The sequence below is a fragment of the Sciurus carolinensis genome, chromosome 6, assembly GCF_902686445.1.
Source record: "Sciurus carolinensis chromosome 6, mSciCar1.2, whole genome shotgun sequence".
Taxonomy (NCBI): domain Eukaryota; kingdom Metazoa; phylum Chordata; class Mammalia; order Rodentia; family Sciuridae; genus Sciurus; species Sciurus carolinensis.
Window position 1 is genome coordinate 54,905,345 of NC_062218.1, and position 17,074 is coordinate 54,922,418.

The 17,074-nt window shown below is 38.6% G+C and overlaps 2 protein-coding genes across 5 annotated transcripts in view; one reads left to right on the forward strand and one right to left on the reverse strand.

The window, feature by feature from the left end:
- LOC124987467 (microtubule-associated serine/threonine-protein kinase 4-like) overlaps positions 1-17,074 on the forward strand; it is a 316,071-nt gene that overhangs the window by 154,068 nt on the left and 144,929 nt on the right. For all 4 annotated transcript variants that reach the window (XM_047556726.1, XM_047556724.1, XM_047556727.1 and 1 more), the window contains exon 2: positions 5,326-5,479. In XM_047556726.1, coding sequence (XP_047412682.1) covers positions 5,326-5,479 — 154 coding nt within the window. The remainder of the gene's footprint in view (positions 1-5,325; positions 5,480-17,074) is intronic.
- Positions 14,056-15,233, reverse strand: LOC124987466 (glyceraldehyde-3-phosphate dehydrogenase-like). Its single transcript, XM_047556722.1, has one exon. It carries the CDS (start codon positions 15,195-15,197, stop codon positions 14,196-14,198), a length of 1,002 nt encoding a protein of 333 aa, XP_047412678.1. The 5' UTR covers positions 15,198-15,233; the 3' UTR covers positions 14,056-14,195.

Genomic DNA, 17,074 nt, shown 5'->3' on the forward strand with positions numbered 1-17,074 from the left:
TAGACACAAGTGAATATGCTAGTAGGGGTACAGTTAAAAGGTCGAATAATTCATTATTTAGGAATCACCTTCAGAGGTAGGCCCGTTAAAAAAATTAGCATATTAGGTTGGTATATAGAAAAGACTCTTTGAAAAGATGCCATTTGCCATAACCTAAGGGTCTTTTCCATACATGAAGCATTCAATTTTGTCAAAGTACTGTGGAAACTCCTTTAAGCATTTCACCTTGAATATTATTTAATATAATTTCTATTTTTCAACAACGAAAGCTCATTATGGCCTGTGTTTCTTATTTTTTTCCCCTGTTGTTATATTTGAACTGAATACCAGAGATTTGCAAATTCATTTGTTCCTTCCACAAATATTTATGGGGTACCTTTTAGTTTGTGGGCACTGTTGTTGGATGGAGCAGTGGACAAAACAGATTGGTGCATAATCTCATTTAATTTATATCTTAGCAGAAGAATGGCAAGAGACAAGTTCAAAAAAGTCTGTGTGTCGTGTGGAAATAGATGCTATGAAAAAACGAGGAAAGGGAAGGAAGTGGTGGGCATGCTATTTCACAAGGTAGTTACAGAGGGCCTCCTGCAAAAAATGGCCTCTAAGTAGAGATCTGGAAGACATGGGAGGCACAATAGCTAATATCTGGGGTGTCTCCTAATGAGAAGAAATGATGAATGTAATGTCCTGCATGGAAAGATGCTTGGGGCATCAGAGGTCTAGCTAGGAACCAAGGTGGACTGAGTGGAATGGAGGATACTGTGGTCAGAGAGGTGCAGGTAGAGGTGGTTGAACCTTGTAGACCACTGTCTAGACATTGGGTTTCATCAGTGTGAAGAAACAGCCTTGTGAGGATGCAGCAGAGAACTAGTTCTAGTAGTCCTAGTTGGAGCACCTGACTTGTGTTTCAGAAGGGTCTCTGGTTGCTGTCCTGAGGTCAGGGTGGTCATTGTAAGATGGATCATGATTGCAGAACCGATGCTACTACTGGTAAAAGTGGTCAAGTGATTGGATTCTCGGATAATATTTTGGATTGAATAGAGGATTTGCCAGCTGGATATGAAATGAGAAAGAGAAATGAAGAATAATTTTGAAGTTTGTGACCCCACTAGCTAGAAAAATGGTGTTACATCATTCACTGAATTTGGAAAAATCTTTTTCTATTCATATGCCCACTGTCAATATTTAGAAACTGAATTGGGCAACCCATGACCATGTCTGGAGATGAGGTTGGAGAAAATAGTTAAGAAGACTAAAAGTTCAGTGTTTGTGGCCAGTTATGCCTGTTAGAGGTAGATGAATGATAAGTACTTGGGGATAGAGCCATAGAAAAAGAAACCCAATAACAGGGTGGTGGTAATGATGGGAGAGATGCTAAAAATTGATCTGACCTCATGAATGATTCATTTTTACTATTAATTTGTCTTCATTGATGGGAGAAGCCACATGTGATCGTGGTAGATTCTTCTATTGTTCTCAGCTGGATAGCTTGTAAAATAGCAAACACTCTCTGGGGATGACATAAATACAGAAGATGTAGAGTTAGAACTCTTACTATTACTGTTGTTATGAATTATATGTGATTAACCTTTTTATAGGACTGATAATTTTGGAAACTTTCCCCCAAATCTGTTTCAGATTTGCCTTTATGTGTATGTACCTTGTGTCCCTTAGGATGACTTGTGTTTCCTGCAGCAGACTGCTAACTAAGAGCAGTTGTCCATCACTCACACATCGCGGTATACTACACCCCATCTGTCTGTTGGGCAAGTGTACGTCTTCAAAGTTTTTGGTTTTGTTTTGGCTCTTCTTGAAATTGGGGGTTTGTGAAAACAAACAGGAGTTTTTGAGCAAATTCATTCACCAAGAATCGATATTTAATGTTGAATGAAATAAGGACATATTTCTGGAGAACATGTTTTAATTCTAGAGATCTGTGACTAGCAGTGTGCTAGATGACCAGGGAATGGGATCTGGCTCTCCAGGAGGCGGCTCTAGAGACTGTTTGCTTGGGGAGGAAAATTGCAGATATTTGCAGCAAGTGGAACAAGCCCAGGCTTTGATGCCCTTGAGCATCAGTGAAAGTTGCAAGGCGACCTCTATCTTTAGTGAAACTCCTTATAGTGTGAAGACTTTGGGAATTTGGGAAAGTTGGAAAACATTAAACTGAAATCAGTTAAAGAGCAATGTCCAAAATGACATGTTTGATATGTACCGTAAGCTCTAGGGTGTGATGAAATGTTTTTAAAGGGATTGTGAGTGTTTAAATCCGGACAAAAAATGGCAAATAAATTGTAGGGCTGCACTAGACCATTTTAAGAGGCTTTGACTAATTGTAAAAGGAATACGAAAGCCACTGACAACATAGCAAATTTGGAAAAATGATCTATTTAGAGAAAGCCCTGTTGGGAGTGTGAACTGATGGGAAGAAGGAAATGGGATTCTGGAACAGTGTGCTATGCTTATAGGTTTTTCTGCTCATACTATATTTGAAACATTTGCCGCCCTCACAGTTCACTGCCTCAATTCCCCCAGATTTAAAATAATACACTTTTCTTGGGGTGATGATTCTGATTAAAAACCCTGGCTTATGGATTAATAGCTTATGGGGAGATATATATATATATATATAGATATATATATATATATGATGGAAGAGATTATTTTTCTTTATCCTATACTTTCTTATTGAATCCCTTCTTTTTTGAAAGAAAAAGACACATTTGTCTCATGTCTTTTATGACTCTGTTAGAAATATGCAAGGAAATTACATAATTCCTTTTTAGGAACTATTCCCTCCCACTTATTTTTCCACCCTCTGTTAATTTGTAATACAACAATCTTCCCCTGAGTAATTAATTGTAATTCTGCAAACTGGGTGAAAAATAAGTAGCAGAAGCTGATGAACCTTGAACAATAAATATTTGTATTTTATGCAGCTGCCACTTGTAATTAAGAGAAAATAACTTAGCAGAATAGACCCTAACTTGCTTGATTGCTTTGAGCGGCGGTCATCCATTCTGGGTGCATTGACTAGGACTAGTAGATATTATGGAACATTTTGTTGAATGTCTATGGCACATTGCCACCTTGTGGCTGCAAGTTTTCTTGTTCTGGAGTAGAGCAGCTTTACTAATGTTAAGTCTACATTGTATAACCTGATTTTATAATTTTCCTGGTATTTATATAGTACATTGATCACAAAAGATACGAGACATTTTGTAAGAATATGTAGAACATAGCATATGTGAATTTAAGAGAATACCCATATTCTTAGAAGAGGCACGCTAAAGTGTTTATGGGCAAAGACCCACAATCTGCAACTAGCACCCACTGCTTGCATGTGTGCGTGTCCATGTATTTGCCTGGAGAGAGGGACAGAAAGCAAAAGCAGTGTGGCAAAAGGTTAGCAGTTAGTTCATCATCGGCTAGTGGAGTACAGGTGCTCCTTGTGCTTTACTCAGACCACTTGTCCATAGTTTCAAGTTTTCTTCTGACATTTTTCAAAGTTAAAAAAATTGGCAGAAAAGAAAAATTGGGGTAAGGACATAAAGTGGAACCAAAAAGAAGGCAGAAATAACATTTGCATTGTGTGATGGTCTGACTATAATTGAACCATGGATTGATGGATTCTGCCTTTTCTAGGAAACTGATAGGTAACTGTCCAGGTTTCCCTAGCTACAATTCTTTGTCCATAAAATTTAAGGGTAAACTATCTGAGGCTGGACTGAAATCCCTCCTTGGAGGCCCTTCTAAGTAGGACACTGATGTAATGAACAGCAGCTTCAGCAAATACCTTGCAATAAGTACAATTTCCTATTTGAAAGGGCTGTTTCTTTTTTTAAAAGTATGCTTTGGAATCTCTTTTCCCTCCTGATGTGGCTTTAATCCTGAAGCAGATGGACTGCTAGTTCTTCAAGGACCCCTCACTAAAATTGTGACTGGTAGTTGAAATACAGTAATGTACTAGCTGGCCAGGAGTATGATCAGATGCTTAATGAGAAGTTCTTGAATTTGAGCCTTAGGGTGTCACTAATGAGTCGAGTTGAGCATCGGGGAAAGTGGACATTGCGTGCAGCCAGTGAGGTCAGTTCTATCTGAACTAACTATTCATAGGCAGGGTCAAGTTTCTTACTGTGTAGTGATTTTGAATGTGGTACAGTGGTGTAGACAACAAATGGATGAATGACCTATCTCTGAATTTCTTATTATAAATACATTTGTGATGGCCTTAATCTGAAAGACTTCAGATGGGTGTAGCCATAGGACCAGCACTTTCCCCATGAAAGCAACATAAGTCTCAGTGAAACATCCTTTAAAATGCCTGGCTTTGAGCATTGTCACCCTCTGTCATTGTCACCCTCTGATGTTTTAAAATTTCTACAAAGTTAGCCCTTTTCTGAGGTAATTGGAATTTCTGTGAATATCTGAATATATTTTTGCATATCCTTAATAACTTGGACATATATGTATATATATGTACATGTATATGCACATGAATATCTTTGTCCTTTGTGACTATCTAAATGCATATCTGTGCATTTGTATTACCTCGAAGGTGGAACATCCAGAAGGTCTGGCACTTTTCAAGTATGAAAGATTTTCTTATAAAAGCAGAATGGATCTTGAAATAAGTGTTGTGACACAAGGGATTCTTTTGTAGAAAGCTGTCTCTTGAAGTGACTTTGGTTTCTCTGATTCTCATGACAGGTTTTCTTTTTAAAAGCCATGAAGTGATGTAGGGATGTATTGATTTCCATTAAGGGCTATCGTGCTTAGAAATCTCTCTCCTGAACCTGTATGTGTGAGCAATATGTGGATTTTCTTTTGTGACCAACTGAAGAACTGGTCTCTTGCTTCATTATAGAGCAATATTCTTCAACTTGGGCTGGGGGAACCATGGTCTGGAGAAGGACATATTTTATTTATACTGGGGCCCAGAAAACACCCACATGCATGTACAGAACTCAATAAAAAAAAATCCATGTAGCAATATTTCCTTTCTTCATTGGACAGTGATAATTTCTATTTTGTTGTATTAAAAAATACTAATCACAAACACCTCAACTTGATTTCATGACCGAGTAGTGTGTTGTGATATGCATTCAAAATCCTGTTACTGAGATTTTGCAGCAAGTAAGACTGTCTTTCAGATGAAAGACAAAACAGTGAAATCTGAATTTTCTAAACTACCAAATGAAAAACAGGGTTGGAAGGAAGGGGTTTAGAGAAGGAGAAGAAAGGAAGTGAGTGTCAACAGCGTCTTTGATTCTGGGTTGTGTCTAGTGTCCCCAGCAAATGATGCTACTGCCCTTCTCTACACAGCTTGATCACATCCTGTCCCCACCACCCATGCCATTTCGGAAATGCAGCAACCCAGATGTGGCTTCTGGTCCTGGAAAGTCACTGAAGTATAAAAAACAGCTGAGTGAAGATGGAAGGCAGCTGCGGCGTGGGAGCCTGGGTGGAGCCTTGACCGGTGAGTCATGGGTGCTATGGGCGGCTTGGATCAGGAGAGAACTGAGCTGCTCTGGCAGGGTCCTGATGACCATGGGGTTCCATACATGAAAATCAGCCTGCAGACCATTTGATACAATCTCATCCAAATCCAGAAGATACTTAAATTGAGGCCTTTAGTAATAAACTTTAATAACTATAACTATCGTACAATGCACCGTCCCCATTGTGCGCGTATAGATGTATGAGTTTGGGCAGTTCATACGCCAGTGTAAATACTACTGTGAACAAAATATAAAATGTTTCCTATGTTTTTCCAGCTTAATACCAGCCCTGTCTGCAGATTCATCTTAAGAGTTTTATATAGATGGAACCATATACTATGACTTCTTTTGCTCAGCATAATGTTTTAAAGGTTTGCCCACGTTGTTTGTATCAGTAGTTAAGTGTTTAATGTTGTATCTAACAGCCACATCAATGTTCATTGCTGCTCAATTCACCATAACCAGATTGTGGAACCAACCTAGATGCCCTTCAGTTGATGAATGGATAAAGAAACTGTGGCATATTTATACAATGGAATATTACTCCGCCATAAAGAATGATAAAATTATGGCATTTGCAGGCAAATGGATGAAATTGGAGAATATCATGCTAAGTGAGATAAACCAATCTCAAAAAACTAAAGGACGAATGATCTCGCTGATAAGCTGATGAGGACATATAATGGGGGGTGGGAGGGGTTAGCATTAGGGTTAGGGTTAGGGTTAGGGTTAAGGAGGGTGGTAAGAATGGAGGAAGGAAGGACTGTATAGAGGGAAAAGAGGGGTGGGAGGGGTAGGGGGGAAGGGAAAAAAATAACAGAATGAATCAAACAACATTACCCTATATAAATCTATGATTACACAAATGGTATGCCTTGACTCCATGTACAGAGAAACAACATGTATCCCATTTGTTTACAATAAAAAAAAAAGATTCAGCAAAGTAAAAAAAATTGACTTAGCACAATGAATCCCACTATTATGTACACCAATAAAATTTCAATCCACAAAAAAAAATAGTGTTTAATGTTGTATCTATATGATTTAACTCCATGAGGAACTATCAAACTGCTTTCCATAACTGCCATTTTCTACTCCCAACAAAGATGAATTAATAAACCAATCACTCTGCCTTCTTACTAATCTGTGGTATTTCCAGTCTTCTGGCCATTTTCATAGTATGTAATTATATCATGTGTGGTTTTCTTTAGTATTTCTTTGACTGTTAGTTTATTAGCTTTCTGTTACTGTAAGAAATATGTGAGACAATCAACTTAAAAAGAGAAAAGGTTTATTTTAGAGGGTCTAGTCCATGGTTGGTTGGCACCATAGCTTTGGACCTGTGGCAGCACACCATAGTAGGGAGTGAAAGAGAGGAAGAGGAAGGGGATGGGGCCACACGGTTCTCCTTCAAGGACACCCCTCCAGTAACCTGAAGACCTTCCATTATGCTTCATCTCTTAAAGGTGCTACTGCCTCTGGATAGCACCACACTGGCACCAAACCTTTAATACATGGACCTTTGGGGGACATTCCAGATCTAAACTACTGCAACTAGATAATGTAGAACGTCTTTTCTTGTGCTTACTGGACATTAATGTATCTTATTTTGTAAAGTATATCTGTTCTAATCTTTCACCCATGTTTAACTGCATTGTTAAAGTTAATTTTAAAAAAATATTTCAAGTTAGGCACCAAAATATTTACTGCATATAATTTATGAGAGAGGAGTAAGAGCTCTTTTTTTAAAAAATTATTTTTCCTTTTTAATTATACATGACAGTAGACTGTGTTTTGACATATCATAAATACATGGAGTATAACTTCCCATTCTTATGGTTGAACATGATGTGGAGTTACACTGGTTGTGTATTCATACATGAACATAGGAAAGCCATGTCCCATTCATTCTACTGAGTAAAAGCTCTTAAATGTGAGAGATAAAAAAAAATCTGGTCTCATAGAAATAGAGAGTAGAATAGTGATTAACAGAACCTTGGATGGTGAGGATAAAGAGAGTTGACAGGTACAGGGTACAGTTGGATAGGAAGAATAACTTCTGGTGTTCTGCAGCACAATAGGCTAAATATGGATAACAATAATTAATTTTATATTTTAAAAATAACTACTAGGGAAGATTCTGAATATTCCTAGCACGAAGAAATGATAAATGATAATTACCCTGATATGATTATTACACATTGTGTAACTGAAATATCACCCTGTAGCCCATAAATGTTTATAATTATATGTCAATTAAAATTAAAATACATATTATAGAAGAGAAAAATTAAAGATAACTTTTAAATGTTTTTATTAGTACATCATAGTTATACGTAATATTGGGGTTCATTTTGATATATCATAGATGCATGGAATATAATTTGTCCCACTTCAGTTCCTGGGGCTTCCTCTTTTTCTCTTCTTTGTCTCCATTTCCTACCTCTACTCTAGTGGTCTTCCTTCTATTTGTTTATTGTTTTGTTTTCAATTGGTGCTCTATGTGTGTGTGTATATGAAATTGATTGTGATATATTCATATATGTACATAGCATGATTTGGTCATCTTCATTCTATAGTTTCTCCCTTTTCCTATTCCTCCTCCCTCCTTCTCTAATGGCTTCCTCTACTTTACTAATCTCTCTTATTTTCATGGGATGCTCTCCTCCTGTTTTGTTCCTTATTTTACTACAGCTTCTGCACAGGAGAGAAAACACTGGACCCTTGACTTTCTAAGTCTGGCTTATTTCACTTAGCATGATAGTCTCCAGTTCCATCCATTTACTAGCAAATGCTGTAATTTCATTCTTCTTTATGACTAAGTAAAACTCCATTGTATATATTTATGGCATTTTCTTTATCCCTTTATCTGTTGATGTGTACCTGGGCTGATTCCATAACTTATTATTGTGATTTGTGCTGCTATAAACATTGATGTGCCTATATCACTATATTGCTTATTTTAGATCTTTTGGATAAATACCAAGGAGTGGGATAGCTAGCTCATATGGTGACTCCATTCCTTGTCATTTAAGGAATCTCTATATTGCTTTTCAGAGTGGTTATACTAATTTGCAGTTCCACCAACAATGTTTGAGTGTAGTTTTTTACCTACATCCATGCCTATATTCATTATTCTTCGTATGCTTGATGATAGCCATTCTAACTGGAGTGAGATGAAGTCTCAGTTTAATTTTTAGTTTTGATTTGCATTTCCCTGATTGCTAAGAGTGTTGAACTTTTAAAAATACATTTGTTGGTCATTTGTATTTCTCTATTTGGAGAAATGTCTGTTTTTTTTTTTTCCATATATGTATATATTTTTTGGGGGGAGGGTTGGGGGGTGTTCTTTGAGTTCTTTATTTATTAGCCAGCAAGATCTTCTCCCATTCTGTAGCCTCTCTCTTTATACTCCTGTTTTCTTTGTTGTGCAGAAGCTTTTTAATTTGATACCATTTCACTTATTGATTTTTGGTTTTATTTCTTATGCTTTAGGAGTCTTGTTAAGGAAGCTGATGTCTGTGCCAATATGTTGGAGTGTTGAACCTATGTTTTCTTCTGGCAACTGGAAAGTTTCTGGTCTAATGCATAGGTCCTTGAACCACCTTGAGTTGACTTTTGTGCAGGGATAAAGATAGGGATCTAGTTTGATTCTTCTATATATGAATATCTAGTTTTCCTAGTACCATTTGTTAAAAAGGCTGTCTTTTCTCCAATATATATTTTTGGCATCTAATTAAAGATAAATTTAAAACTTGCATAAAGTTTTTAAAATTTTTCAAAACCAAAAAACCCACAAATCACTTTCTTTAACTTGAAAAATAGCCAAATGAAGACATTTTAAAACTAAGATCTTTACAAAAAAAAAAAACAAAAAAACCCCCTCCTTGTTTAAATTTTCATATTCAACTCAACTTTTAAATCACTAAAGGTTAGGTTTCTTTTATTTCATCAGACTGCTTTTCTCTTTAAATACACATATTTTGGAGGAACTTTATTATTTTTTTAAATTCTGAGACTGAGTTTTGTCTACATACCACAGTCTTGTCTGCCAGTTTATAAATCGTCTGGAAAATCAGTTGAAATGCTCACATTTTTTGAAGAATTATTGATTTTGACTTTCTGAAGATGAAATTTCTGGGAACAGAAATGCTGCTGCCACATGGGCTGTAGAGTAGGCCCATTTGGCGTGGTGAAGGCAGTCAGAGGATGTGAGAGTCTGACCTCCGGCCAGGGGAAGACAGTCCTCAAACACCACCATGCTTCTCTCAGGTTAAGGCACAAGTTTTCACTTGAGTCTTGCTGATGCTCTTCTAAGGCTTGTTCTCATGTTTTTTTGCTTTCCTTTGGACAGTCTAAATATTATTTAACCCATATTTTATAGGTAAGGAAATTAAATCTTAAAGATATACCCCTGTGTTTATTAATTTTAATGAGAAAATTTACTTTGATTAAACATTTTTTTTTAAATATTGGGATTGAATCCAGAGGTGCTGTACCACTGAGTTATATCCCCAAACCTTTTTATTTTTTATTTTAAGACAAGACCTCACTAAGTTGCTGAGGCTGGCCTTGAACTTCAGATCCTCCTGCCTCAACCTCCTGAGCTGCTGGGATTACAGGTGTGTGCCACTGCACCTGGCTGATTGAAGTATTTTTGTCAAACAGGAGGGGCAGTAATTGTGCTCACCATTTTTGCTAGAGCAGTTTATTGAAAGCTTTAAAATGATGCAAAGGTATAACTCTTGCTGCAGAAGACCTGAAGCATGAAATTTGACCTTTAGCTTTATTTAAAAAAAATAGACTTGATTCCCATTTCTTAATCATAGCGGCTCTAGCAGTTTTATCTTTATACAATTAGGTTGCTGAACAGTAAGTTTTAGTAATTGTCTTTGTACAGCTAATTTAAAAAAAAAATTTAATCTTTCTTAGAAGAGCTTTAGAAAATCCATTGAATGTCAGCTTGTTTTTGAAGATAGTTCCTTGGAATTTGTATTGGAATATGAGAAAAACATTCTTAATTGGCCCTCTAGATAGCTTAGCTAAGGATTTAATGAAGTAATATGTGCAAATCATTTAGCCCAGTGATGGGCAGCTATTACTATTATGTGCATAAGTAATTGAATTTTGGGGCATTTGGAACTGATGGGGAGCATAGGCTCATGAAAATCAGTTTGGTACCCTTATCATGTAGATTTCTACTTTGTGTTCTGCACTGTGTTCTTGTCAAGCCAGGGTCAGGTAGGATATAGAGGAGGAAGCATCATCTCTTATATTTTTTTAAAAATGCAGTTTCCACTAGTTTTAGGCAACTATAAATAATATATGTGACCTCACCTTGGGACATACCTGGTTGCTAAACTTAAATTAAGTCAAACTGGCTTTGCCATCAGAAGCCTATGCCTAACTTATTTTGTTGCCTAAAGGCCAACCACCTTCCATTACTTAACTTTTTTTAATTCCAAATACCTTTTCATTGACAGAATTCTACTTTGGTTAAAACTAAGACTTTGTGAAGGCTTAGTTTATTGTTTGAAAACTTTACTATCCAATTGTTGTTGATAAGGTTCATTCAAATTTTAGCTCTTTGGAAGGAAGATCTGTGATGTATTCATTTATTAATCCCTACCAATAATGATAGCTAACATTAAAAACTTATTATATGGCAGGTACTACTACTACTAGGGAACTACATTTGTTGAATTACTTAATTCTCTAGGTGCCTTTAAGGGAGGTGCTCATCCCCATTTTACAGATGAGATTTTTTAACTTGCAGAAGTCATGTTGCTTGTAAATAACAGAGCCAGGAATTGCAACCAGCATTGTGGTTCCAGGGTTCATGGCCAACCACCAAGGTGTTCCTAACATAATACTTATCCAGGAGGTTCTAAATAAACTCTGAGTTCCAACAGAATTAATTAGAGCCACTCCTAGATGGGAAAATCTTTGCTTGTCAAATCTGGGGCTGACTCATGTGTAGGGCTCTGGATCCCTTAGTTACAAAAGTAAATGAAAACTAGGCAATTCATACAAATTAAAAACCTTAAAATTTACACATTTGTTAACCCAGCAACTCTACTTCCAGGTATTCATCACAGGAAATTGTCACGGATATGTGCAGAGAATTAACTCTAGTGATATTTAAAGAAGTACCATTTATAATAATTAAAATTGCATATCACCTGAATACTGGCCAGAGAATTGATAAAACATATTATGGTATATATATGAAATTAAAAACAACTGTGACCATTAAAAATCACGTTGTAATAATTGTTTTAACATTGAACGACACATGTTTATTTAATGTGAAGTCCCATTTTTGAATAGTTTCATAGTATTGCATATTTCATACAACTTTGTAAAATTATAATTATATAATTGTATATATGATGAGGGGGAGGAGAACAACTTCTATCTGCTAAGGAATAGTTTTCCAACTAGCATGATGGTTGAGTAGGCTCCCTTCTTGGATAGGCATGTGAAGGCCTTTTTTTTATATCCTGCAATTCAATCCATGAGAAAATGTCATTGCCCCTGAGTTTTGTGGTACCATTCAGTGATATATTAATCACTAATAATTGTAAGGAAAGAACCAAATGAAGGAAATAAAGAGAGAGAAGAGGCAGCTCAATAGTAACAGGTTTATTTGGGACAAACGTGAAGAGGTGGAGACTGAGACCCATTTTCTGCCTACAGCCTGGGGTAGATACAGGGATATGAGGGAGTTGGGGAATTTTTGTGACTAAGCCATTGCTAGGGGGTTGTCAGGGAAGGGTCCTTTTGGTCCTCACCTCCATTCTTTGAGGTGGTCACTCTTCCGTTTTGAATGAGGTGTTTTGGGGATTCTAGTCCCAGATAACAATTTCCTTTTTCTGCATGATGATGTAGTATTGTCTGGGGTTTAGGTCAGGCTGAGTCAGAGTGACTGTGAGGTGACTCTTGTTCTAAAATGGAGGATATGTTTCAAAATAGCTTTATCCATGTCAAGTTCTCCCTAACAATAATGATGCCATATACCTTAAAAAATCTCAATGGCAGATAAAAATAAGTCTTTCTTGTTCATGTGGTCAAAGGTCATCTGGGATGTGGAGTCCATACATGGCTCTTCTGGACTTGGTTCCGGGATGCTCCATGTGGCTACCTTATTTCTTAGATTAACAACTATCCAAGGCATGATCTTTTGGTAAGTTGCAGAAGCATGAGAAGACAAGTTCATTGGTATGCCTCATGTCTGCTAACTTCCTGTTGGCCAAAGCAAGTCAAGTAATCAAGCCATGTGTCATTGACCCAGAGCCAGGGGATGGAAGCATACTCTAGCCACTTGGATACCTTGGCAAGGTTGTATAAATATAATGCTACTGGGCCAATAATTTAATCTATCATAGTTAGCTTCTCTCTCTCTCCCCCTCCCTCCCTCTCTCCTTCTCTCTCATTACCTCCCTCCCTCCCTCTTTCTCTCTCCTCTCCCTTTAAAACCTCTTTTATAATAAAGATATTTTCATTTACCTGTATTTTTTTTTTTTTTTTTTTTTTTGCGGTGCTGGGGATCGAACCCAGGACTTTGTGCTTGCAAGGCAAGTACTCTACCGACGGAGCTATCTCCCCAACCTGCTTCATTTACCTGTATATTTACCTGTATTTTAATGATAAATTATTTGTTCAATGTAGACAATTAGAAGATACAGAGCCTTATAAAGAAAAATCTAAGACCCATGCTTCCCTAACTAATGTTTTAAATCACCAAGAATGTTAGGCTAAAAGAGGGGAACACGGTACTGGGTTTGTGGGTAGAGCGCTTGCTTAGCATGTGTGAGGCACTGGGTTCTATCCTCAGCACCACATAAAAATAAATAAAATAAAATAAAGGTATTGTGTCCATCTACAACTAAATATGTGTATACATGTATGCATATATATATAAATAGATAGATAGAGATATATATGGAAACAACTAGTGCTCTTTTTTTGCAGGGCTGACATTTAAACAACAGATTTAGAGCTTGCTATGCCCATCACTGCCTGAAGGAAAAAAGAATTTTATTTTTTAAAATTTGTTTTTTTGTTTTTTTTATTTATTTGTTTGTTTATTCGAGGCTATGGTGTTTTCTGTCTTCATGGCCTGCCAAGGGCACCTAGAACCATGGTGGAATCATTGACTGAGCTTTGGAGCCCCTGATGAGGAAGGGAAGCATTACTCTAATCATTACAGGGACCCTTAAGTCTGGCGCCCTGGCTTCTCGATTTGCACGAGTGCCCCAAATCTTTGTCCTGCATTCCACAGCTGTGGTATGTGCCTCAGCCCTAGCAGTCAAGTTGAAGGATTCTTTTCCTTGTGAGGATGGTTCTGTTTTCCAAAGGGCATTCGGATAGGTTGGAATATAAAAAAAAGAGGAGTCTCTCTGTTCCAGTAGATTATATAGGAATGTCATATGCACGTAGTGCTAATAAATCAACTTTGTTGATAGTATAAACTAAAATTTCTTTTTTTTTTTTTGGGTACAGTGAACTTTATTGATGGCATGTGACAGTAGGGCTCCCTAAGCCCCTCCCTTCTTCAGGGAGTCTGGGATGGAAATTGGGAGGAGGGGAGATTCTCAGTGTGTTGAGGGACTGAGTTAGGGGCAGGGAGTCCCCAGCTGAGGGCCTCTCTCTTCCTCTGTGTTCTTGCTGGGGCAGATGGTCCAGGGGCTCTTACTCCTTGGAGGCCTTGTGGACCATAAGGTCCACCACCCTGTTGCTGTAGCCAAATTCATTGTCATACCAAGAAATGAACTTGACAAAGTGGTTGTTGAGGACAATGCCGGCCCCAGCTTCGAAGGTGGAAGAGTGGGTATCATTGTTGAAGTCACAGGAGACAACCTGGTCCTCTGCGTAGCCCAGGATGCCCTTGAGGGGACCCTCTGATGCCTGCTTCACCACCTTCTTGATGTCATTGTATTTGGCAGCTTTCTCCAGGCGACAGGTCAGATCCACCACTGACATGCTGGGGGTGGGCACACGGAAAGCCATGCCAGTGAGCTTCCCATTCAGTTCAGGGATGACCTTGCCTACAGCCTTGGCAGCTCCAGTGGATGCAGGGATAATATTCTGGGCAGCCCCGCGGCCATCACACCACAGTTTCCCAGAGGGGCCATCCACAGTCTTCTGAGTAGCAGTGATGGCATGGACTGTGGTCATGAGTCCTTCCACAATGCCAAAGTTGTCATGGATGACCTTGGCCAGGGGGGCTAAGCAGTTGGTGGTACAGGAGGCGCTGCTGACGATCTTGAGAGAATCGTCATACTTCTCATGGTTCATGCCCATCACAAACATGGGGGCATCAGCAGAAGGGGCAGAGATGATGACCCTTTTGGCACCACCCTTCAAATGAGCCCCAGCTTTCTCCATGGTAGTGAAGACACCAGTGGACTCCACGACATATTCGGCACCAGCATCAGCCCATTTGATGTTGGCGGGATCTCGCTCCTGGAAGATGGAGATAGGCTTTCCATTGATGACAAGCTTCCCATTCCCAGCCTTGACTGTGCCATGGAATTTACCATGGGTAGAATCATATGGGAACATGTAGACCATGTAGTCGAGGTCAAGGAAGGGGTCATTGATGGCAACAATATCCACTTTGCCAGAGTTGAAAGCAGCCCTGGTGACCAGGCGCCCAATACGGCCAAATCCGTTCGCTCCGACCTTCACCATCGCGTCTCAGGGACACGACTGGCACTGCAGGAGTTGAGAAGAAGCAGCTGTCTGTTGAACGGGGAGGAGCAGAGAGCCATAAACTAAAATTTCTAAACTGTCAGAATGTTTTATCTTGGTGGGGAGGATTATGCAATTTTTCTTTTCTGAATTATGAAAATCAATTTGGAATCACACCTGTACAATTTTTTCCTTTTTCATTCTTTTGGTAGCAAGGATTGAACCCCACAGAACTTAACCACTGAGCCACATCCCCAGCCCATTATTTTTCACTAAGTTGCTCAGGGTCTTTCCAAGTTGCTGAGGCTGGCTTTGAACTTGTGATCCTCCAGTTTCAGCCTCATGAGCCGCTAGGATTATAGGCATGGGCTACCGCACCCAGAACACCTGAACATTTTAAGTAAGGCATTTCTAAGTGAATTTTACTTGAAGAAGGAAAGGAAAAAAAATCCCAGGAACTATTTTTTCCTTTAAAATTAACCCAGAGGCCATAGTATTTGAGTACTGTACAGTACTTAACAGGTTTCTCTTCCTAAAGGTCTCCTTAACTTAGGCAAATCTGAAAATATTCACATTAAAGCTAATTTGCATAAACTGACTTTTAAGGTTAGTTTTTTTATTTAGTACATATTGCACCTAAATACAACTTTTCTACTCATATACTTGATAGTTCCTCACTTTTGTAAATCATCAAAAGAATGCCTATATAAAAGTGTTATGGGTTGGGAGGATGCTACGTGCTATGAAAAGCAAACCCCCAAACATCAATAGCTTAACACAATACTAGTTTATTTCTTTGCTGTGTAATAGTTCATAGTAAATGTTTTCACTTGGGGGTTCCCTTTAATGTCCTGATCTGGGAGAGAGATTCACTGCTGTTCACATTCTTTTCCAGGATCCAGTCACATGATCACAGCTGATGGGTATGTGGTGGGGGGTGCTAGGAAAAACAGGGACCTGCTAGCCAGTTGCTCAGAGTCCAACTGCACAGAAGCAGGGGGAACATGGCACTGACTAAGTTGGGGAGACTGGGAGAGAAGTAGATTTTAATGAAGCCATAGGATGTGAATTCAGTCTGAAATGCCTATGAAACCTGTAGGTACACAAGTAGGACCATGGAGTCACAGAAGGAGAATTGTCATTTCGAAAGAAGAAGATGGCAAAGTACATATTGCTGCATCTGAGAGAGAAAATAAGATAAGGTGAGAAAGGTGTCAATGGTGATGTGGTCCCTGGGTAACCTTGGGGAGAGTAGTGAATGAGGTGCAGGTAGAAGTGAGGGTGGTGTGGATTAAGAGCAAATGGTATTTAAGGAGTTAGAGCTCCCTTATGTGTTTGCAGATGAGAGCAGGAAGAGCACTTTTGAGAAGTTTTGCTATGAAAGGAACTAGAAATAAAAGGTGTGGGCTGGAAGAGATATTTAGGGGACCAGAGAGAGCCATCCTGCTGTGGGAGCCGCTGGAGCACCTTGTAAGGTGTTGAGGATGGTTTGGATGATAGCCAGAGAATGGAAATGGAGGACTGGGGCATCCAGAGCACACGGAGAGGCACTTCTTCCATTGTGTCCAGAGGAAGGAGGAGAAAATAGATGCAAAAGTAGGTAGGTTAGGGACATTATACCACATAGCACTATTCAGCAATAAAATGAAATGGACTGTTGATACAGCAACCTGGGTGGATCTCCAGAGCATTCTGCTAATAAAAAAGTCAATTCCAATAGGTTACATAGTATGTAGCTCCATTTATATGTAATATGCTTGAAATGACAAAATAAGAGAAATGATCTGATTCCAGGGCTGAAGGAGGGGGTGAGGTGAGAGGGAAGCAGGTGTGGCTGTAAAAGGGCAGCAGTATGAAGGATGCTTTTGGTTGTGGGA

Bases quoted from the DNA above. Each gene is read 5' to 3' on its own strand.
- LOC124987466 (XM_047556722.1), bottom strand. From the start codon at position 15,197: ATGGTGAAGGTCGGAGCGAACGGATTTGGCCGTATTGGGCGCCTGGTC.